General features: G+C 41.4%; 1 protein-coding gene across 1 annotated transcript in view; it reads left to right on the forward strand.

Moving 5' to 3' along the window:
• CDH4 (cadherin 4) overlaps positions 1-25245 on the forward strand; it is a 420515-nt gene that overhangs the window by 267098 nt on the left and 128172 nt on the right. Inside the window, exon 4 of the mRNA XM_085241473.1 lies at positions 6030-6206. Within this exon, the coding sequence (XP_085097599.1) occupies positions 6030-6206 (177 nt within the window). The remainder of the gene's footprint in view (positions 1-6029; positions 6207-25245) is intronic.

Genomic DNA, 25245 nt, shown 5'->3' on the forward strand with positions numbered 1-25245 from the left:
GGAAACAAGTGAAAATGCTTCAGATTATATATTTTAAATCGATTTTTTGTGGTAGAAAATAGCAGAAGTTTTCAAAATGTGTATTGATAAGGGAGATGAAGGTGAATGTTTGAACAATGGACCAAAGATGTCTTTATATCCACTTGAATTGATAAAAGTGAATTAAAACCAAGTTGCCTCGGTTAAAGACTAGAAGTGATACTTGAAACAAAGCAAACCAAGTATTATTTCTTTCCTGAAGAATGCCTAGTGTAAAGTGCTAAACTTTCTCTAATAATAAGACTGGCGTATAAATAAAACAAGTTAAATCATAAGTAACATTGATATTTGGGAAAGAAAAGCTTTATTACCTCACCTTCTACTACAGTTAGCTTTTATTTCAAATGCAAGAATAATATATGTTAGTGTTGAATCCGGAGCATTCATCCATTTTGCGGGTTGAGCCCTATAAAATTAATAATCTCTAACAAACGCACAAAGACACACTGTTATTTATATGCAGAGAATGGTGGCTTATTTACCCAAACATTAGAGTGATCCAAAATGTTCAGCTAAGCAGGAACACAAAATATGATATTATATTATGTAAATGGGTTTGTGATACGCTCTGTTGGATAATAACTTCCAGATGTCTCTGTAGCCAGAGGCTGATGGATATCAGAGGCAGGTTGGCTGGGAGGGGAGACGTGCCAGCTGGCGGGACTGGCTACTGCTAAGTGTAGCGGAAGGTGAAAGCTGGTATTTCTTCACACTCACTGGTTTTATTTGTGGGCTAGTGGAAAGTTGACGTCTTGCAGCCTTCTTTCCGCTAGCAGAGGTAGTAGGGCTTGGGGGATGTAGGGAACCCACTTGTCCTCTTCTTTCTGTGAATTCTTTTGTGTCTCTTTTGTGAGGAGGGATTGAGCTTGAATCTCCCCAAAATCACTTGTCTCAAGCTGTAGACTGAAGGAACAGAGGCTTACAGCCAGCCGGCAGCTAGATGGCCATTCTGCCTTACTATTTATTGCCACTGCTGAATGCAGACTGGGAGTCTCCGCGAGCTCTCAGTGCTGTGGCACAATTGGAATCAGCTGGGGCACCGTACAGCCTCAGCTATTCTGAGAAAACTTTGCTAAATCCATTCAGCTTTCAAGTCCAGCAGTCCCTAGAGGTTTAGATACACATCTTCTAAATGCAGCCGGTTGTATTTATCATCATTAAATACAACACTAGACTGAAAAGGGATTGGAATTACTCCTGTAAGATGCCATTGAAGTCACAGGCATAGACTTCAGGGAAGCACTACGCCTTATATGGAGCAGCCTTTGAGAGTAAATATCTTTGCACAGTCCTTGCAGATAAGACTGTGCTGCCTTGAACCTTGCATTTCTTTCTGAGAGCTTGACCTGCCATTTCAGTAAAAGGTTTTGAGTTTACCTCTGTATGTCTTGAGTTGGTTTTAACTGATAGCCTTCCTGAAAAACAGGTGAGTGGCGAAGAGAATACTGCCAACCTGCCCTGCAGTTAGTCCTCAGCACGTTAATGACTTCCTGATCAAACACAGGGAGTATGGGCTCTAAAGGGCTCTTTCCCTGCCCAACAACTGCTCATAATGAATATTGTGGATGCATTTTTCATAGAAAGAAGCATTTCAGTAGCAGAAAATGCAAAGGCTTTATCAAGATTTACCTACATCTCTGCTGTACATTTGTGTATATGGACAAGCCCAGCAGAAGCCAAGCAAAGAGATGATCCCAGGTTTGCAAGAATGTAGGCTTCAAGTAAAACAGCTAGCAACGCATGCTTTGCATTGCTTCATTAGCAAGCTTTAAAATATTTTACCTTAATATGAATACTGAGGCATTAAATCATACTGAATCCAAATCCATAAGAAATTTATATCTCAGCATGGTCTGTTATTTTTCTTCATCCCACGCTTTGTAATCACTTTTTCTCCTTGAATTTGAAGATATTCAAATAGCTTAGCTATATTTCTCTAGCCTAAACTAACAGACAGACATAATTACTAAATTACCTATTCTATACTATAGAATCATGTCTTTGTATTGCCAAAAACCATGCTCACGGCTTCCATGTTTGGTATTTGATCATGTTGTAACAAACTCTAGATGTCACCGTGTCATTTTCAGAACAGAAAGTAGATGTAATTTTCCATTTGGCATGTGTTTCTTCTGCTGCTGCGGAATGGGCTGTGGTGCTGCAGCTTGGATTTCGTACCCTGTGTAGCCATGATAATGAGATATCTCTAAGGTGATGTAAAACAAAATCTGTTGTTCTAAACATATTAGGTAGGCCTAGCTGTGTTGGTTTGTCAACAGCATTTGGAAATATTTGGGCTAGGGCCCGGGAATCATGGTCAGCAACATAGTCTTCCTGGCCTGTGTCTGAGGAGACCGTGTAACTCTTCAGCTGATCAGAGCATGTGTTGAAGATCTGCTTTCTGTTGTTTTTTGTTTGTTTGTTTTTTCTGCCTAAAACCAAAGGTATATGCTGGAGAGCTGACAAATCATGCAGTGCTGTCTGAACGGATGATTTCCTGACATGCAAGGAAACTACTTCTAATCTCAAGTCTAGTGAATTTGATGTCGAAATAGTATGAGCTACAGCTCACCTGGAAAATCAGGAGCTGCAGATGTTGTCTTCCATGTGCTCATGTGTGGACCTGAGATGTGGGAGGTGCTGCACAGTAGGTTATGCTGGAGGCATTTTGTGAATACTGTCAGTGATGTTTGTTGATGCAGAGAGGATGATTTCACACTTAGAAAAATCCACCTGTGCAAGCACATCCTCTAAATACCGTGTCAGTGCGTGGCTTCAGCTCCTTTTCCTGCTCTGAGGGGTGGACTGCACTGAGTGCAGCAGGACCTGCAGTTAGACACAAACAGAGCATTGCTTTGGTGTTGCTGCTGTCCTGCTGCTGAGCACAGCACAGGGGGAGCAGATCCCAGCACAGAGCATAGCCCTTCTGAGTGCAGAGCATGTTGGGGGATCTCATATTTCCTGAAACCCAGTAATTAAGGCACAAGGTGGAGAGCTGGAAAGTTGTGGATTTCTATTCTGCTGGAATGCCTGTTGTCATTTCTCCACGTGTAACGGAGTGAAAGCACCTCACAAAGGCAATAGGAGGAAACTACCATAAAGCAGTAGCACTAGAGGTACTCAACTGATTGTGATAAGGACTGTGGACAGATTGTGTTCTGATGACACTACAAAAGGTAGAGGAACATTTTATCTTTCGAAGATCTCTGCCTGGGAATCTGGAAAGCATATGGCCATTGAGGCCATGAGAGAGGCAACAGTTGTTATCTCAGTGAAAACTGTTATTCAGCAGAAACAGAATTTGAAGCTGTATTTTATAATTAATTTAACTTGGTGTCACATTCTGCTTTTGAGTTGAACTTTAGGTACTTGCCAACTGAGAAGTACAGGGGAGTTCTGTGGGGCTCGTGGTTAGTTTTTGCTGTTATTCCAGAGATGCTCTTGGATGTTTTAGTTGGAGATCTAAATAGTTCTGGCATTTGTACTCACCAGACTTTGTTACTGCATTTGTCTCACAGCTTTTAAACAGCAGAAAACATGTACAACGCATTTAAACAACACCAGAGAAATTAAGGTCATGAGAATGCATCGTCAACAAATGAAGATAAAAAAGAGCTGTTTTTTTTAAAAAAAAAACAAACTGTTGTTGCAAGGCGCTTTTGAAATTCTACATACCAAATTCAGAGTCATGTTGATGATTTATTCTAATGTAGGAAAACATCATCAAGAGTGACAAGCAAGCTAGTCACTGTCTAGTCACCTGCCAGCAAATATTTCATAAAGACTAAAAAGGCTGGTACTGCTTTGCTGAGCTGACACTAATTATTTCAGTATACATGGAGCTTTGGGATTCGTGTTAATTCTCAAGTCTGTCTTTAGTTCAGACTCATTCCACTGTGTAAACCCAGCAGTGCACAAATTATTTGACCATCCTTTCATAATCTGTCCCCATGCTCACTTGCCAATTATATAAACTGATCCAAATACCTGCTCTCCAAGGAACCCCATTTGGGAATCACAAGCCAATTTAAAGGGAGGAGGATATCCACTTTTTTGTAGCTCATGTCTTCTAGTCCTATTTCATGCTGACGTTCATTTCTGTGTATTTCCTTGAGATAACATGGTTTACATCAGTATTCAGAAAAGATACCTTTCTGGTGATAAAGCCCTTTTTAGATGAAAGTTATTAGACATAGCATACTGCATCCCATAGAAGGGTGAGTTCAATGGTCTCTACCACATCCTGAATATCCTGAAAAACTCTCCCACTGCCATAGCGTGATGTTCTTTCTTTGTTCATTACAAACTTAAGTGAGTATTTGTAGAACAGCTTCTAAATATTGAGGAGTAGCATAGTGATCTTGTAGCAACTTAGTGATAGGGCTTGGAGAAGGTGTACAGAACAGTGCTGGAGCACAAAATACCAGTCGTACTGGTAGTGTGAATTAGCATGAGAGACAGTTTGAGAAACATGGCTACAGATATGACTGAAAAAGACTATATTTGTCTGCTCTCTAAAAATTCAGCTCTGTTCAAAGTGGCTCATTTTTAAAGTCTGCAGTAAAGATAGCTGCTTTTGTGCATAAATGCCTCCTATAGCTGCAGCCAGCAGCTGTTTGCGCTCCACAGGTACCAGCAATCAGAGCCACAGCCCAGCTGTGAGAATGGCCTCCTCGCTGCCATGTCCAGCTCTCAGCATCCAGAAGGGCCACACAGCTTCACAGCCACTACTGAGCTGCAGATATTGTTAGTTTTCAGATGGCTGCCTGCTTCATTGCACTTCCAAACTCAGAACTACCGAAATGTGCTACTAGATGGACTTACATCACGCTACAAATTTCAAAGCATGATTCTTGCTTAAGTCAGTGCCTACAAATAACTGCTTGCAAGTATGTGTTGGTTGTTTGAGTTTGTATGTTTGGAGCAAAACTTAGCATAGCTTAAAATTGCAAGGACATCAACAAAACTTTGCTGTGTTTTTCTTAGTGCTCTATGGTGTTCTTGTGTTTGGGGTGTAAAGATTTGTAGGAGAGTGTCTGCTTCTTTAAAAGTGCACGGTCAAGAACCTTTCCAAGGCATAAGGGATGAGGAAAGAAGGAAACAGTGATGGAAGCCAAGTTGGGTCAGTCACACTAATTTATTGGCATGTGGGAAAGGAGGAATGTTTATTCCAGCAGGATTATGGGATGGAAGCTTTCTAAGCTGGGAGACAATTGACAACAAACAAACCTCCCTCCGGTCAGGGTGACCAGCACCAAAGTTTGCCATGGGCAGAGTCAGTTGTTTAAAAAAAAAAATCATAAAGAATGACTCACAAACACTTCAAATCGTGAAAACTGTTTGACTGAGATACTTTCCAGACTACATGGAGAGATACGTATTTGAGATTTGTATTCAAAACCCAGCTTTTATTAAAACGTCTCTCCTTGTGCAGTACTAAGTTGAACTCATTCACCTTTCAAGCCAAGAAGCTACTCTCCCTCTGGTCTTGATGTGTTTGGTTTGGCCAGATGCACCTGCAGAACCATGGGGCACAGGTTGCTGTAACCCTGCTAACACCAAGGAGCAGGGTAACTTTGTGCTATAAACCCGAACCTGTAATATAGTAAAGGAATTTTCTTTTTTTTTTTTTTTCTTTTTCTTTTTTTCCTGTGTTCTGGTAGGTTGCATTTATTAGAAATTTGCAGGAACTTCTTTGCCCCAGTGTGCCGCTAAAGCTCCCTGCAGCTGGTGTAATGAAGACGATATATTCTGGGAGGCATCTTGATTTGAGACTGACAGCTCCATATATCTGTGAAAATGAAGTGGCAGCTGAGTTGACAGTAAAGCATATTGTGTCTTTGTGATGCAGGAATATATCATGTTAATAACAATAATTTTCACAGTTCCATGTGACCATTAGCAAAGCAGGGAAGCACTGCTGTTGGGAGAGGTCCTAAGAAATGAGGAGGCAGAAGCTAACTGGGTTTGCTTTTTTGCTTCCAAAACAGCCAAAGGGAAGGAAGAGTGGACCCGTGGACCTGGCACAGCAGCAAAGTGACACCCTGCTCCCCTGGCGCCAACACCAGAGCGCGAAAGGCCTCCGGAGGCAGAAGCGAGACTGGGTCATCCCCCCCATCAACGTGCCAGAAAATTCAAGGGGCCCTTTTCCTCAGCAACTGGTCCGGGTAAGTTGAAATAAGTACAGATAGCAATCGTGGTAATGTTGCAATGGGTTGAGGGAAGTCATAGGTGCAGGCCAAGCTCATGGCAGAGGAAGGCTGGCTTGAAGCACAAGATCTCTGCTTTTCCTCATGCAGGAGAAGTTTCCTCTTATATGCTGCTGAAGCACTGGTTTTCTGAAGCAAATTGTCCCCGTTTCCCTCCCCTGACTGAACAACAGCCTAATCGCCTCCTTCCAGCCAGTCCCCCGGGAGATGCCGGCGTTGCAGCCAAGATGGCATTTTGCCCATGCTGTCATCCAGCAAATGGCTGCAGGTGTAAAGCTGGGATTGGTGACACCCAGCGCTGCAGGGTGCCATGTCCTTCCCCTCCAGCCCTGAGCCCAGCACAGATGCGTGGCAGGGCTGGAGGAGGCTGGCTGGCTGGCTGCATGCCGCTGCAGATGGATCCCTCATCCTCTGCATGCTGCTGCCTTCTTTCTTTACAAGGACGATCACCAAGATCAGGTTTGTCTGTGTGGCTTTCTGTGATGGTTATTGGGTGACATAAAAAGAAAGGGAAAAGAGATTTGACAGACGCATTTGGTTGTATATTTTTGCTGTCGATATGTGTTTGCCACATACAGTTACACGTTGATATTCCTCTAGTTGCAGTTTTTGGAGTGGTAGAAAGATTGGATGCAAAAAAAAAAAAATTTCCTGGCAGAGTTTTTCAGCTCTTCCCTTGGAAGAAAATTGTGACAAATGTAAAATTTCAGAGCTCATTTTGAGGAACAGTGGTGTGCAATTGGCACCCCTTCTCGGGAAGTTCACCTCATCATCTTGAAACAGTGCCTAGATTCAAATGAGTGCTTCTCATTATCTGTTTCCCAGGATTAGCTCATAGTTTCCTGCACAGCCAGTGTCTGGGAGGGCACAATGAGCTGGCTGAAGTCCTTCAGAAGTTCAGGTGAACTTTGCAAGGACCCCTGTAGTGACTGAAAGAGCATGTGCTCCATTCACTGAGTAATGGGTACACTTAAGTTGTTGGTGACATTTCTTTGTGTAAGTGGGGAAATATGACAAGAAATGAAAAAGTATTAGGTGGCAAATGTTTCTGTGTCTGTCCTATAGAAAGGAATCTATGAATCTCTGTGTTCAGCCATGCTGGGTAAGGAATGACCCATTAAAGTTTTGTCCTAACATGTTGAAGAGATGCCTAAAGAAAATTACTGAATGTGTCAGAAATACCTTTAATAAGGTATTGATAATTGAGATTAATTCCTGCATTCCTGTGAAAAATAAGACTCTCCCTACTGATTTCTTTGGGGTTTTGACTAGACAGTGAGAGGACAACTTGGTACCACTGTACCATGGCAAATGTATTGATTTATAAGGACTGAAATCTCTGTGGCACTGGGGATGAAACAGGAGACCTCAGGAATGCTATACTCCAGTATTAGTGAGAGTGAAAAATGTTAGAGTTTATATTGGTACGGGAGCATTGGTATTCATCACTTAAACTGCCAGCAACCTTGGAAAGATAACCTAGCTGTTGGAAATGCAGGGTTCCCAGACTGTCACAGACATACATTCCAATGTGGTTTTTAAATATAGATGCTAGTGGATATACTGAAAAAATAAATAAAAAATGGGGTAGGAAAGAGAAATGATTTACGGAGTGCTGCTCTCCTTTGCTTCTGACATGCAGAAAGTATTGTAATGACAGGGAAGATCATAGCTTTGTACAAATGGTGCAACTTGATTAAGCATGAGAACCCCTGATGTTTCAGGCTTCGTTCGAGTTTCTGCTCATCTGTAGCAACTGGCCCCTTTGCTGGCCCCGAACATGAAGGATGGGTGATTCCTAGCAGGAGGTATAGCTTTCCCTGCTAAGCTTTACTCCTTAATTACCCAGAATAGGACAAATCGACATTTCAAAGACCAGCACTATCTGGTTATTTCCATCCACATAATCTTCAGATTGCCCTGGAGCATTCTGCTGTCTCCAAGATCTAGGTAACAGTTTTGATCTGATTTCCCATGCTTTTGCTCACTGGGCACTGAATATTTTTTTGTCCATCTGCTCACAAACTGCAGCTCGAAGTGCACATATGAAGTTAACAGTACAGATTTGTATGGCAAGAAGTCTGTCAGTTTTCTCTGCTAGTTTACATAAAGCGTTGAAACCTAACGCTAGTTCCTGGACACTGGGCTTTGTGTGGTCTGGAGGGCCCTGCTTGTATTTACACTTGATAGGTGTAACTAATGGAAACCCATCCTTCTGTTATCACATCTGTGGTTGTGGTTACGTGGAAGGAAAAGATGGCATGAAAAGTAAACAAAAAAGCCCTGCCAGAAGTACATTTTCGTTGTACCACTCGGTGGTTGCATTTTTATAGGTCACACTAATTTGAAATGCATAGGCAAATCTTTCAGGTCCCCTCCTACTCCTGCTTCCTATTGTGAAGGTAAAAATTCCATTTTGTGGAAGTTGATTAGTTACTTGTCAGTATTTTTAGCAATGCTGTGCCTGAATGAAGTTTAAATCATAGCAAAGGTGAATGCAGCTTGATGGGAGCTCCGCACCTCAGAGTGCAGCCCTATCTGGTTCAGCTGCCATCAGATGTAATTCTGTGCTCATTAAAGCATTTCATTCTGATAAAAAAACATTAAATGAAAATCTTTTTTAAAAATGGGGGAAAAAAAAGAGTCAAAACATTATCTCTGCCAAAAAATCTTCTCTTAATTACAGGGTATTTTTTTTTCTTTCAAAGGAACATCCGTATCTGCTCATATGCATCAACCACACTAACTATGAAATGTGTTTAAGAAAAATAGTAGATATATATATAAAAAAAAGGAATTTCTGAGTTTCAGATGCTGAAAAAATTCTATTTGTATATACAAATAATGGATCAATTCATCAGAGAGTATAGATAAATATCTTATGTGCATAAAGTAAAAATAATGTTTTAGTGGTGGTATCGATGTTTTGCAAATTTTGGTTTTGTCTTCAAGCTGAAAAAAAAATGTGATCAATTTTATTGATATATACATATTTATTTTGCAAACATTTATGAAAATCATGGGCTTAATTTCCTTGTGCCTAACTTCTACCTTTGTAGTAGGAATAACATTTTACATGCTGTGAAATATTTTACTGTAGTGAGGATAATTTCATTACTAATTGTCAGGTACTCTCGTTATTATAACCATGAGGTCCGTAAGAATGCCTATTAAAAATACAAAAACAATATAAAATCCCCCTCCTTCCCTGAGCAAATGACTCATACAGCACACTGATCAACTGAGATAAAATATTTAATAGTCGCTTCGTTGCTGAGTACCCTTTATTTTCTCACTGACTTATGCTCTTTTTAGCCACATGTGTAGCTAATTCTTAATTATCTATTATCTAATTATCTATTAGCTAATCCTGTATTTCATCCTCTTTTTTTAACTTTGAGAAGTATCTCAGTTTGGGGTCCACCTGCAAGTCTCTAGCTTCTTCTGATGGAAATATTGAGGTAGTTTCAGAGGCTAAAGCCTTTGCCCATCACACAGGGGCTGTATGAAAGCCATCCATTTACAAGGCAGGGAGTGCTGTGGAGGAACAGCCTTTGGTCATGGCAAGCTTAGATGGACTCCTCTATCAACCACTGCAACAGCATTTACTCCATGAGTGCTCCAGACTTCCATTTTTACTCCTGGGAGCTGCCTGTCTCCAGGTCGATCTGCATTGGCCCTCATTTTCCCAGCTTGCATGTATTAAACAATTAAAAAATTAAATGTTACCCCTGAGATCTCTTACTAGAAACAACTTGTTTATTTTCATTACACCAGCATGAAAATCCACTGCAGATGACCGAGACAGGATCTTGGTGCTCTTACAAACTGCCTTGATTGCATGCTACAAGCACAGCATGCTTGCTCCTATCCAGCGCTGGTAATCTCCGACACAAGAATACTAGAAACAATCTAATGTGTGTAACAGGGAACAAGAAGGAAGGATGCATCTTATGTAAATTTAATCAGAAAGTCCTGAAGTGCTTTGGAAAGTTGGAATATAATATACCTGAGGACTCTTGCGTTGTTTCTTGGCAGCGGTGCCATTGATTGGTTGGGTTTCATACAGCACAGTGCATGTTAATGCAGCAAAGAGTTCTTTCAGAAGTGCCAGAAAACTCCAAAGTGGACTCATGAATGGATTTAGCACATGTTAAGCTATATGCAAAACTGGATGTTCCATATGAAAAGAATTCACAGCACAGTCAGGAGCTGTACAGCCTGTTTGAGATCCATAGCCTATCCTGGCTCAGGGAATAGATGGAGTGAGACAGTTCTTCAGAAGTCTCAAATCCTGACGCTGGAGGTACACACAAAGTGTACACTGAGCTGAGGAATCCCAGCTGGCACAGGCTATCAGACCTCAATATTGCTGTTTCTTTTGCTCATCACAGATATTTCAGCATGCACCTTTGCACTGTTTTAAATAGTTTTATTGTAGGAAATCCCTCATGCCTCCTCTATCAACCACGTTGCTTACTGCTGTGAAATTGGCAGTTCAGAATCCATTAACTCCCAGCTGCAAGACAGATGGCATCTGTCTGTGGTGAGAGAAGGTTTGTTGAGAAAAGGCCTCGCAAATGCTTCCCAAAGGACATCAGACCTCACTTTTCCTGAGAGACACATGGACAGCTTTGATTACAAATAGGCCTAGATCTTCCTTCTTCGTGGGAACAGGTGTTTCTTTTGCCTCTCTAACCACAAACAATGAGAAAAACCCACCATGATTCTGGCACTCTGTACATCTCGTCTTAGGTATCCCTGCGAGTGTCACCAGCTGAAATTTGGAAATTAGATGCTTTTGTCTGTACTGTGGCAGAAATGAGAAGGAGCAAACCAAGGGTGGAAATGCTGGGCATCAGGCAGACTGTGCTGCTCTGCAGGGCCACTGCCTTTCTTTGAAAGGTGGTTGAAGGATGGTAGATTGCATGGCACAAACCAGCCTGAAAACAAACAGAGAAATATTAGCAGGAAAACGTTTCATGAAGCATAAGCAGGTGTTGCTGCAGTCTCAGTTCTGGTATGGATCTGTTCTCTGTGTGTGTGCATCATCAGGACAGGATCAGCTCACTCCGGATGAAGGGAGAAAGAGAAATGCTCTCTTGACACTTCTTTTGAAATTTCTTATAAGTAGGCAGCTTAGAGCAGGTTCATAAATACAAAGCACACTATATATTTTCTTCAGACTACATTCCTTTGTTTGCATTCTCCCTGGTGTGTGAAGGCTGGATGTCATTCTTAACTCTCCCATCATTTCACAGAAATACCAAGCCAGATCCTGATGTAAATTCATGCATCTCTGCCAAAGCTGGTGGGGCTACACCAGCGTATTCCATTTGGGAATCTAGGTCGGAGAAAGCAGATGCCCAATGCTTTATGGGCTTTACATGCACACGCACACACAGCATTGTGGATTGGAAAGTGCAGCTACAGCATAAATGCTCCATTTGAAAATCTCTTACAGCAGCATTCAAGCCTATACTGTAATTATACATATTGTATTTCCTTGTATTCAGACCCATGGGGAATTTATATTGTCCTTGCTAAAGCCAGAGGGACTGAAGGAAAGCAGTCATTTAATGATTCAGCTGTCTTGGGCTCTATGATTTAATCAATCATATGAAAGAAATTTTTAGATTCTTTGTGTTTAGAGTTCTCTTGTCTGAGCAGAAAATGTTCCCTTTTTGAATTGCTTTAATAGCTGTATTTATGCAGCTGAAAGTTCCTTAAGAAATGAAAGTAAAATCAAATTGCTGAGAATGCCTAGATAATTTATCGGAGAATATTCAATTAGAATATATTAATATTTTAGATTTCCATCATTAATTTAATATTCAGAGATTTAATTTAGTCGTTGAATTGCTGTAGTGCCATGCGTGGGTAGATTGTTAGGCTGAGTGCTTAAAACACCTGCCACAAATGGGTGAATCTAACTTTGATTCCCAAGAGCACAAATGCCTTTCTACTGACATAAGTCTTGCAGCAAAAACTCAGACCATAAATCTTGCCTCTACTCTGCATTTTTCCATAATTGCAGAATGGAATAATACAATCTTCTAGCAGAAGTAAATGCAAGAACCTTATTTATTTATGCATTCAAATCCAGGCTGAGGGGGAGTTTGGTGCCTTGTGGTTCTGAATTTGTCGATATTTTACTGAAGAATTTCATTTTGCCAGCTCAGCCTTGTTACTTACTCAAGGAGAACTGTCAAAAGTGAGTTTGGGATTTTAAGGTGATTGACACTTTGCAGACAAATATCAAGGAAGTCCCACTGCCCAACTGAGCTAAAAATATTGCTTTGAGATTTTGCTATTTTCCAAAAGTCTTTGGGAATAGTAACATGAATGGGAGAATGCCCCAGTATATAATTAAAAAAAAATCCACTAAATATTAAAATGCCATGTGATTTGAAAGTTATTTGGAAATTATCATTAAATATACTCCCAATGGCATGAAAAAAAAAAGTGTATTTTTAATTTCCACATGACATAAAACCTGAGATTCTCTGAAGTTGTTGGCAGCAGTGAGACTCCGCTCCTATTCAGATGCAGAAGTGTCAGCATAAAAATTTCAGAAGTGTCAAAATTCATTGATAAGTTTCCAGATTTAAGCCCTGGGATGGTATTTTTTGTTTGATTGTTTGTAGCATGGGCTAAAATCATGTCAGCATCCAGGTACCATCATTACAGGGTCAGCTTGCGCTTGGCACTTTGTGTCCTAAAGCTTGGACACATGTGTAGATGATTACCTAATGTTGGTACAGATCCTGTTGAGCTTGGTGCCTACATGTGTTCCTTGAAAAGAGAGGCAGCTATTACATTTGCATGCATAAAAATCAGGGATGTTACGGAGAGTAAAGTTCAAATTGGGCAAAGGCAGTCAAACAGAGTGGGTATCCCAGTAACCCAGACCTCTGGTCTGACCTCACGCACGAAGTGTTAACAGTTAGGCAGTCATTTCGAACCTCCAGGGTTCGAACCTCGAAGCAGAGAGGGATATCCTAATAGCTATTTGTGGCCAGAATGCCAAGTGTCACTTTTAATAAATAGTAAAAATTGTAAATTAGATCCAAGCAGTCTTTGCTTAGGTATTTTTCCATATAGAGGCAGATCTTTGCCACCACCCTGACCCATCCCTTACCTTTTAGCTCCTGTTTTGAGTTCACCCTGGGAACAGAAAACACAGGAAGCACAGGAGGCACAGAAAGATAACTACCTCTCGCCTTGAACTGTCATCCCAGGCATACTGCAAAATAGTTCATCAATACTCCAAAGAGTATTTACCTATAATACCCTACTGCACATATTGCAGCATGCTGTTACATCCCCATCCTCTACAGAAAGCGAGATAACAGTAATAGCTGCTCGGTATGCCTGTCATTAGTGTAGAGGCAAAGCCAGGAAGGCGTAGTCAGAGCTAATGTACACAGCTCATGAAAGTTATTGAAAATCTGTAAAGACGGGGTGTGCTGTAAAAACAGTGGGTTAATTTGCTAAGATTTGTTTTTTTTTTTCTTTGTGCCTTTTCCAAAGAAAAATAATAATAATGAAGAAAAAGCGAACTGAAGGCATGAACAAAGAACTTGCAATCTGCCTCTTTTCTGCAACAGTTCATTATTTAACACTCATCACCCACATTAGTAATAGGTTACTGTGGGACTTGGCTTCCTTGATGAATTGAAATGGAGTCCCAAAGACATAGCAGGGCTGTGTGGGTGTGAGTTTGGATTTGCAGAGTAGGGGTGCAGATATAACCTTGACAGCTAGACTGTATTCACTGTATTAAGTTGGAATACGATAGGAAGCAAAAAAGACATGCACACTATTTCTTCTCTTACTACTGCATACGTTCCTGCTAGTCTGCACCTCCAAAGAATTAAATTCAGCACCCTGGAATTTCAGATGGCAGCTTTGAAGATTGTAGAGAATTTACTTGGAGCTAATTTTAAGCTTTCACTGCTGCAGTTAATTGTTTTATTTATAACTACTGAGATTTTCAGACAGAAAGGTGTCACCACCTCAATCCTTTCTCAGCTGCGTCTAATGCAGACTGATGAGAGGCATCAGCCATGGTTGCATTGGGGGGCAGCAAAGAGTGGATGTGCAGCAGTTTACCATAATTTTGTTAAAAGCCTCGTCTCTTTGCTATTTGTGTTTTTCATAGCTCTTACCATATTTTTAATAATCACCGTATTTTAATAAGATTCATATTTGTTGCCAATTTCCTTAATTTAAAGGACATTTCCCTCCTATCCAAACAGTTAGACAACTTGAAACAAACAAACAAAACCTTGGATTACATTAAGGCAAACATTTTGCCCAAGGCAGTTTGGGTATCTGCAGATGGTACTGAACATTTTGGCCAATGTTCAGCATAGATTTTAAGTACGTGCCTAAATTTGAGCCTTCACATAGTTCCAGTGGCTCTTCTAAATCTATTTAGTGACAGAAAGCCAAGGACGTGAGCAGTGCCTCACTGGATTAAGACCAAGCATTTAGCATCTTGCAGTACCAACCTCTCTGGCCATGCTTATGGTTTTCCTTATAATTCTGATGTTATTTACTTTTTTCTGCAAGCGCACAGATCGTGCTTCCAGCTGTACACACATCCAAGCCTTTACATATTCTCTTCAAGCATATTGCTTTTTGTCTAACAGACACCAAGCCAGGAGCCTGCCCTGAAAAGCCAGGCAGTAGACCTTGATTTTGCATTATTTGTTCTGGCTAAAGAGAGATGAATTTCTGTTAGTCCTGTGAAGCTCCTGCAACCTGTGAACTCATGCATCCTCTGAAAGCACCTGTGCTTGCTTTTCAGATTAAGTACAGCATTGCAGTGGGAATGGCCACAAGTTTAGCAGGTTTAGGCATGAAACAGGTGAGCTTTGGCTGACCCACACTGCAGGTGTCTAGAGGGAAAAAACCTCCAGGAAGAGCTGGGGCTGTTTGTGCTTCATTGAGGGTGGGAGAGATGTGCTGGTAAGGGCCTTCAGAGTGAGCGAATGTGCAGGGCTCAGCTAAAGGAGGCCTGGGAGGAGAGCAATTTTGCTCTGACCAAAGTTTTACATATAATATTGTAGCAGAAATGCTGTCATGGCTTGAAACAGTGATTGAGCACCTGGTGGGAAGGCGGGGCCAACCCAGGTGCAATGCACCTCAGTGACCAGAACCTCCCAAACCTCATTTAAGTGTTGGCAGTGGAGGTGAGGGTATCTTGCTGGAGATCCCTGTGTACCTGAGGCTTTTTAAAGGTAAGCAGTTTCTTTCCTACTTTTTTTTTTTTCTGTGTATACAGCTGTTGCATTTGAGCATGTCCTCGTTTGCGACTGCCTAGGTCTTAGCTGCTCTGCTGCTGTTGTGCTTTCCATCAAGTTACAGCATTTTAAATATATATATTATATGTTTGAAGGTTGTGGGGTTGCTGTCCCTGGAGGTCTTTAGAAACCCTGGGAGTCTGGCACTGAGGGTTATGGTCAGTGGGTATGGTGGGATGGATTGGACTCAGGGATCTTTTTCCCTGTTTGTTGCAGGGGTGTGGGACTACGTGACTTTTAAAGGCCCATTCTAACTCTAAGGATTCTATGATCTTAGTGGTCTTTTCCAGCCTTAATGTTTCCATGATTCCACATAGTAGGAAATAAAGTCATGCAGAATGTTCAACTGCATCACAGTAAACCAAATGAGTAGGGCCACCCCATACAGAGCTTCACCCGAGCAATTCTACTTTTGGTGTTAGGTTTTGGAAACCAGGTCCAAGCCTCTGTGACTTGAGTTATAAGTTCCTCAGACTGAAAGTTTATGCTGGAAATATTAACCGAGCTTTAAATGCCATAGTGCTGGCAGGCATTACAGTGATGGTTCACCTTCCGGACTCCTTTTTCACTGGCAATCTCTGCTGATTTTAATCAAACTACTAAATGTCCTGAGGAGGAGTTTGCACCTGCCCTTGGTTTTACAGCCCTTTCAGGCTGTTTTGCAGTTGACTTGTTTGATTTGTGCTTCAAGGCTTCGTGAGCTGTAATGTTTATTTAAGCAAAGTAGCTGATTTTATTGTCATAAGAAGTGCAGTGGTTTAAGGAAGTGCTGGGCAAAGTTGTTGTTTCCATCTGAGAACGGAGAGACACGTGTCACGCTGTTGGAAGGTTGGCAGCAGGACTACTGCTTTCCCCTTACAGTAACTGGCTGCAGCCAGGGCAAGTGGTACAGCTGCAGCTTGCTGCTGTGCCCTGTTGGAGGAATCCAGCAGAAGTGGCCCATCTGCTGGACTCAGAACTGCTGCTGGAATTGAGGCAGCTAAAAGGCAGTGTTCATGAAAGCACTGTAAGTACCTGGAGGTATTTCGGAAGTAACAGTACTGGAAAGGAACGTATTAGGAGAGAGAGGAAGGAGAAAATTAACATGGAGGATCCACACTAAAAAGTGATCTTGCTTAATCCATGGCTCTCTTCAGGGATTTTGAAATGTTTGGCCATCTTAATGCTTTCTGTGGTGTGGTTTGCAGTGAAATGATGACACAGTTTACTTACCAGTAAATAACATTCAGCTGCATCTAACAAAAAAGAAATTAGAGTAAAAGCAGCAGACATCATCAGCACATAGATCTTTAGCAGAAGATTATAGCAGTTATTTATTATTTGAAAGCACAGAATTGAGAAGCAGCAAGGTGGCAGTTTTCTTTCAGAGATGGAAAATGCACCCTCTAATGTATCCAGGGAAAAAAATACACTGCACCAAAGCATTCACATTCAGCTTGATGGCAAAAACACTATTCGTTAGCATCTGTTTTTGCAGGGAAACTCCTGTTAAGAGAGGAGTTTAAATATCGGAGGAAGCATTTCCAGCAACTGTCTGGGTCTGCCGAATCTTTTTCAGACAGTTTTATGTTTCTGGTGCAGATTTGTGTTTGCTAAAGGAAAAGGCAATTCAAAATTTATGAAACAGCTGCTGTTCTTTTGAGCACCTAAGGGACGGAGTGACACAGCATGTATGTATTTTGGAAGTCATTAAAAGACCAAAAAGAAAGTTTCTATTATTCTTTTAACCATAACCCACAGTATCTGCAAATATTAAGAGTGTTTTCTTATTTTTTTTTAATTAGATGTGAGTATAAAATTTACCATTCAGTTATAACACACCATTAGGAAATCAGTTCTTCTTTCTGTATCCAACCAGTTGTTAAAGTATCCCCTTCTCTTCTTTTTGCTTTTTTTTTTTTTCCCACCCTCTTGTTTCTAATGAGACTTCCTCCTTCTCCCCACGACTCTTTATGTAAGCAACCTTAGCTCTTGATTAATCAGTAATTAGGGAAGAAGTCATACTGATTTCAAGTCTCTAGTATCATACTCGTCAAGTGAAATTCAAGACTAAAATCTAAAGAAAAGCTGTAATGTCAATATTGTGCTGTGTCTGAGCTTATGATGGCAAAATCACATTGGAGTCAGACCAGACAATATCTATTTATATAGGCACAAATCTAAGCTGCTTAATACAGGGTGCAACAAGCATAATGCTCTCCCACAGCTGCTTTCCATACACATTCCCTGTTATTGCCCAGCTTTGTCATGATCAGCATTCAGTATTACGGCTTAAACTTTACTAGGCCCTCTGTCATCTCTACTGACACGTTCTGTTTCACTTTACTTTGTATTTGCTGAGCAGTGAGGGCCTAATTCAAAATTTAATGAGCCCTCATTAACCTCAGTGAGCTTTGGATCAATCCCTTGTAGTCTAATATTGTAATAATGCTAGGGTATTATGGAGTTAAAAGCTACCATACAGTGGGCTGAGGATAAAGTCACTGCAGGCGTGCAGCTTAATGGGGTATTAATTGGATAGAGGGTATTCATAAGTACCTAGCACTGAAAGAGTTGAATAACTGCTGAATGGTGTGGTCCTGGAGCAGGCAAAGCCCGAGTTTCCTTTTGCATCAGTCTTCATTATAATTATGCATCTGGCATCTGAGGAGTTAATGCAGACTGGGGTGAGTGTTCTGGCCCATTTTAATGGATGTTGTAATTGACAGTTCATCTTGCCTCTCATAATTCTGAAGTTCTGCCTGTGTTGGCTACATCAAAACTGTTCCTCAAGAAGCAAAGTATTCTCATAAAGGTGGTAGTGTTGGAAAGGATTCATCAAAGGGAGCTGCTAATTACACACAACAGCTTTTTCGTTTTCCTTTTTCTTCTCTGGGATAAGGTGCTTTCAACACATCATTTAAAATAACCTAAAATGTTGTGTAGTCAGGACTCTTGAAGCCAGTACACCTGCTGCAAGCCCGGCAAGATCTGCGTTTCTATGGAGCGCTCGAGCGTTGCCTTCAGCTGTGCTGACAGAAGCCCTGTGCCGAGGCAAGGCAAAGCAGCTCACATCCAACATTTAATTCTGCTTTCACCTTTATACCCTATCCTGATATTATTATTTTTTTTAATTTATTACTGTGGTGGTGGTGTTGTTTTTGTTTTAATAAAGCTTGAATCTTGGAGATGCTGTACTTAGAGAAGATGGGGCCAGGCTTTTGGCTGTTGAGAGACCATAATTGGATCTGCACCCCAGACCCCTTTTACTACAGCCTTCCTGTAGTTCTTCATACAAAATGTGCTTTCCTTCTTCCATAGCTGCCCCAAACCCTTGCCCTGTGCGAGGCTCGTTCCCAAACATCCAACCTGCAGTGCCAATGTGGAGGTGGCTTGCTGGACTTTATTCAGTGCCCACCTGCCTAAATTACCATCCCTAAGATAAGCACAGAAATGCTGTAGTGCCTTGCAGGAGGTATGAAGGCAAACACATTCCTGTATTTCTTTGTGTCAGGTGCTCTGCAGTGGTGGAAGCTGCATCTACACCTCAGGCAGTCTGCAGGGGAGGATTGGGCAAAACACAGTCAATCAACGGTGATGTAGCTTTCCTTAGGGCAAAGGGGAATCCAATATCTGAGTGTCTAAGCAGATCCTGCCTTATGCCCAAATCCCCTGCGTGTGTGAATGTCCAACTTCTGGGACTGTTTTTCCCTTCTCTGCTCTATCAGGAAGTGCAGCCTTAGGATTAAGAAAAATAATGTGGGAATGATTATTCTCGACTTTTTATACTGTTTTAGATCCTTAGAGGTAGAAGCCTGGCAATATGGAAGCGTCCAGGAGTGAACATTGTTGTGGGGCTGTGCAGGAGCAGGACACTAGGCTGTAGGCTGTCCCCACCTGCTGTCAGGGCTGGGATGCCAGGCTGCTGCTGCCCACTGGCAGCTGTTCTCATGTGTGATGAAATTGAGGGGTTTGTTATTTTTCACAGCTTTCCATCAGAAGAGGAGGATCAATTCCTTCCACTTGTTCAGCTTAGATATTCTCTGCATGTCTTGCTTTTTTTAAAGAGCTATTCCTTTCCTTCTGTGAAGCTGCAGATATAACAAGTCCTGTCTTTCCCCATGCAGCCAAGTGCTTTTCCCTTTGGGCTGGTGACAAGTTGCTTTTTTCTCTGTATAGCTAGAAAAAAAAAAAAAAAAAAGAACAATCACATATGTAACCATTATAGAAATGTTTTTCTGGAAACTCCCAATACATGCTAGCTCCAGAAGACTTGTCCCAATTATATTTTATTTTTAAGCAAAAGGTTGTGTAGTAGCAGTCTCTGTGCTGCATGTGCCAGTTCATGGTTCCCAGCAGAAGCTCCTTGCTATCCCAATCCCATATGTGAAACATGCTAGGAAATTCTGCTTGATTGGTGCTGTCCTTTTTATTCTTTGAATGATCAAGCAGCTGCTAAAATAAGCCTTTCCTTAGAGCAGTTCTGTTGTGCAATCCTGGGAACATTTCCCTGTGTGTGTGTTCTCCATCTCAGATCAGATCGATCCCACTGCTCAGCTCAGGAGCTGGGCGCAGCCTCAGGAAGCTGTAAGCTCACCCCAAGTCTATACTTCATATGCTTTCAGTCTCCATTTCTGCTTCATTCCAAACCTTTGTTTTCAGGAGTAAGAGCAATAAGTATAGAAAAAATAAAAATCAAAATCAAATGGACTTGGGATGACTCTGGGAATTGAGAATGTAAACACAGTGCAATCTGTGATGAAACCTTGAGAAATTCCCACTGTTGACTCTCCTTGGACTCACATACCAGTTAAATGTCACAGCTACAGTATTTTTGAAAGGTTGCATTGCGTTCTTATGGGACAGCGTGGAAGGAAGTGTGGTCACTTTGCAGCTGAGTATATTGCTTTAAGGATTTAATCAAAGTGAGGGAGATTTCATTAATCTTTTTCATTCAGTCCTTCTGCTTGTGCTTTACTTATAATTATATATCTATCTGATTGAGAAAGATGTTTATCCATTCAATGTCTTGATGATGATCAAGAAGAAAGTACGGACAGGATGCTTTTAGAGCCTTTCAGGCCTATAGTTGTAGCCACTTAAACTGAAAGCTTGCGTAGAGAAATGGAATGCGAATCAGAAAAAACATGGAAAATAATAGGGGGAAAATGCAGAAGCCAATTCTGATGAGTTTTATTAAACCCAAAGATCTTCCACTTCATAGAGAAATTATTTAAGTTTCATGCAGCTTTTGAGATTATGACAAGCTGAACAACTTGTTCTGGCTTGGTGCTCGAGCGCCATATGGTACTACTTCAGCAATTTGATGTGATATTATGAATAAGATTGCATGAGTAGTGAAATGTTTGGGGCTTTTGTATCACATTGGCCTTCTGCAGTAGACATTAAAAATGAACTTCATTCAGAGTAAGGGAAGGGATAAAAAGAAAAATCGGACCTGCGGGTCTCAATAGTATAACTGTAGCCAGCAAAGGGAGAATGAATTTGTGGTGACTAGAAAACCAGTTGCAAACAGAATCCCTTGGTCAGGTGGGAACTACCTATAGTCTGTTGGCACTGTTTTCCATTTAGATGTTCTCTGCTACGATACTAATATTATCTTCAAAGAAACCTCCTCACATGCTGGCTTCTGTGTTCAAGTCTAGTGGTTTGCAAATAATAATTGCAATGAAAGTGGAAATTAACTCTGTGTAAAAATAAAATTTTCAGATAAGCATGTAATCTCAGACAAGCGTGTGAAAACGGTAGTCAACAAAAGATAATAAAATCCCAGTGTACTTGTTAGAAGAAGAACCATCACTGTTCCTTATGCTGCCTTTTGACTACCAGTAGGAAGTTCCTCCCTTACCTCGTGTTGCCAAAGCAGGTTGGGGTAGCAGGAAGCAAAGTTGACTGCCAAACTTCTGGAGCTTGGAGTGCTGTCAGTAAAAGTATCTTTAAGGTTGCTTTATTGAAGTAATCTATATTTATTAATTCCTTGGACATCTGTGGCATGCAGGTGTGGTAGAGTTGATGCGTTCATTCCCTATGTGGTTTATGTAATGCTGTAAATTGGATTTGCAATTACCTGTATAGTGCATAGTGGAGGAGGCTTTACCAGTATTCTGCGTACTTTCTTGTAACATCTTTTTGTCCAGATTTCAGAGAACCTCTACAGCCTGCCAGAGGCGCTGCTAATAGATGTAACCACATAGTTCCCAATTTGCAGCTTATACGTGCTCCCTTTTATGTAATAACTCTTTCACAAAGAAATTCTGAAGACTGTGCAGCAGATGAATGTACCAATTCAACCTGTGGGTAAACTGAGGTTCAGGTGAATTCATATCCTTCACCAGGGTCCCAGGTGCTGGTGTCTATCATAGAAGATTGGAAGTCTGGTATAACTGACAATTAGTGATCTCTACTAGTGTTTTAGCAGTCAGTTTACAGTGAATTATGTGCATGTAAGAAAAATGAATGTTACCAACTGGAATGGATTTGGTACAATCATCTGTGTAAATCATGTATCTGAAAGCATCAATAGAGATATGGAGAAAGGAGAGGACCACATCAGGACGTGGCTGTGCCTTGGAGTGCAGAACTGCCAGCCCCAGTGAGCGCAGGGGTGCGGTCTGGGCTGCCAGTGCAGATTGCAGAATCACTGCGGGGTGGAGAGCTTCAAAGGAACTGTTTGAGGATCTGTGGCTTGTTCTCTTTCCTGCAGCTGAAAGGTCTTGACCTGATGAGAGAGATTGAAGCTCGGGCTTTGACCTGATGGCTTGCAGGTTATCTGTATCGGGAAACTTTTTCTTCTCTCTGTTTTCAAATGTACTCTGAAATTGACCAGAAAAAACACCCACCACATTTAAAAAAATAAAAAGCAACAACAAACCCACAATGATTTCCCAGCCTGTCCGGAGCTGAGACCCTTGAGGAGAGGTTGTGTGTCAATCCTGGTCACGTACTGCTAAGGCAGCTGTGCCCAGGGCTATTGCTGTTGCTCTTTAAGTGTTTGCTCTGAAGCAAGAGAAAGGTCTCCTGACCTGTGGGGTGTAAAGAAGCATTTATCACACATTCTCTGAGACCTTGATCTCTGTGCAAGCTGCAAAGGAAAGAGGAAAGTCTGGTATGTGGCAGCAGGACTGATGCTCCTCCTTGGCAGGAGAGGCTTTGGCAAGTGCATCCTTGTTAAATTATGGAGCTGGGTCACCCTTAACCTACACGAGCTGAAAGTTCCTAAGTCTTAAATAATTAAATAAATGAAGAACTGAGGGCAAATTTTCAAGCTCTGCATGCAAAGCTCTTGTGGAAGCTTGGGTGTGTTACTTTGTACAGAGGCAGCGTGATGGGCAGGGAAACGGCCAGTGAATACGCAGGTGACTGCTTAGATGGATGCAGAGCTGATCACTTGGGTGTTTAACGTGATGCTGGGTTACCCAGGGATACTAAATGCATGCCTTGGAAATTCTGCCCTGCATTTCTTAGTCTGCTTTAGAGCTGTAGTAGGAGCCTTCCAAGGGACAAGTGCTGCTCTGAGCACAAATTGTTCGTACAGAGAAGTGCCTGATTTTTCTGAGAAATAATTTTCAGATGGTAATTTCTGGATTTGTCATGTCTGGATGTTTCCCTGAATTTGTTTTTCAAATGGCTTCTGGTTCAGAATATAGCTTTAGTTTATAATGAATATAGTGCCTCCACACCATAGAACTGCTGGCTTTCAGTGACTGTTTTGCATTGGTTTTCTTCTTTGAGATTTCCTTTCTTCTTATTCTTAATATATTCCCAGTTGAAATCGAGTATCTGGTTGAAAAAAGCATTGCTGCAGTGATTTTTTTTATTTTTTTTATTTTTTTTTTCCTAGCAGTTGTATCCTTTTATGTATCATTCTCACACAGTGTGAACATTTTAACCTTTTCTTAATTATTAGCATTTCCATCCCTGCTGTTCATTAATCTACACTGGGCAAAGACCGTGATGTGTCACCCAGGGACGCTGCAGCAGCAGCTGCTCAGCTCCTGCTCTGCAGAAGCCCCTGCCCACAGAGATTGTTGTGGGGAATCTCCTGCTTCCCTTTTGAAGTATGGACCTTAAAACTGATTTATTTATTTTGTAATGGATAGGTTGGCTTGCTGTCCTGGTGAGTTATCTCCTTTTCTTAAGCCCTTTGAAGCACTAGAAATGCTAAAACGATGTATAAATCCAAATAGCTGTTACTGCTCTTGAGTAGTAAACGGTGCATAGCGTATTCGTAATACAAGTATACAAAACCAATTGTAGCTGAATTATGGCTGACACCTGGCAAAATATAACACGAGGAATAGATAGGAATTAAGCAGTACATTTTCTGACAAGGTAGAGGTCCAGCCTCTCTTCCTATGACTCCAGTTCTCACTCACAGATTCAAATGTGGATGAATCTATAGCTTTAGCTATCTGGCTTTTGTTCTCAGATATTTAGTAGTGCGTGATCTCAGACTTCAATTCACAGCTGAATGGCAGACTCAAACACTGCCGATGCTGAGAGACACTAAATGACTTGGCAGAAGTCAGAAAGGAAATCCAGGGCGTACCTGAGAACAGAGCTGAGCTTCCAAATTCCATGGTGTAATCCCCTTGGACTCACCTGTTTTGTGCTCGCTCTGGTGGTGTTAAGGTGTTGCTGTGATAGAAGAGCTGATAGAAAACTGCTATCAAATCTAGATTTAAAAATAAAATTAAGCCAAATTGAAACTCATTTTGAGTGTTCATGTTCCACGTGATCATCATCACCATTATACTTTTCATAATGATCTGAGGTCTCTGTTCAGAATTTGACAGTATTCTGGCTGAAATTATGATTCTGATTTTTATGTAGGTTTTCTTCTGTTTCTCATAACTTTTCTGCACAGAAAGCAAAGGGTCACTTTCTGAGTTCTTTACGATTGACTTGGGTTGTGCTCCTGGAATGTAAACTGGTAATTCTCAAATGCATTCAACCCAAGGTTTGTGAACCATATCTTGTGGGAACTAACTGTTTTCTTCTTGGTGAGTGTACAGTACTTAAGAATGTGCAGAAGTCCAGGACTGAACCAACCATGCTGCTTTTGATGTCAGTAATAAAGCCTTAATTGCACTTCTGAAATCCTAATGATAGATAAAACAGTAGCTCTAAACTAAACAGGAACATCAGCAACCTGGAATATGATTGAGAGAATAATTCTTCCTTATTCTACCCAGCATGGTTACAGTTCTCATACTTAGCTCTGAACACTTTCCTGCTCCCTTAAATGCAAGTATTCCCTGCCACCCCAAAGAGCTCTACTCCATCCCATCACTCCCTTCTGCATGCAAATGCTGAAAGCTCCACTTGAATCCAAACACTCTCTCTGTAAGGTTTATCTGCAGCCAAGGCGTGTTTGAACAGCTTGCTGCATTCACGGCTTCGCTGTGTTTTGAACATGTTGTCGTGTTTGGATGGCAGGAGGTGAGGAGAAAATGGCAGCGCTCGGGCGCGTGTGCCGTCGGCAGAGAGGTGCTGCCTGACCTCTCCTCCTTGTTTTGTGCCTGATGTGCAGTGCTGTTGTGCATATGTAATGGTATCAGCTGCATAGCTGTAAAGCAGAAGTGCCTCAAAAACTCTCAGTACTGAGAAACAGAAAGGAAAAAGCGAATATTGGGAAAACATTGATAGCCTTTGGTGGCTGCCACAACCCCACGTGCCAGTGGGTG

The sequence above is a fragment of the Meleagris gallopavo genome, chromosome 22 (genome assembly GCF_905368555.1).
Source record: "Meleagris gallopavo chromosome 22, MGAL_WU_HG_1.1, whole genome shotgun sequence".
Classification (NCBI taxonomy): Eukaryota; Metazoa; Chordata; class Aves; order Galliformes; family Phasianidae; genus Meleagris; species Meleagris gallopavo.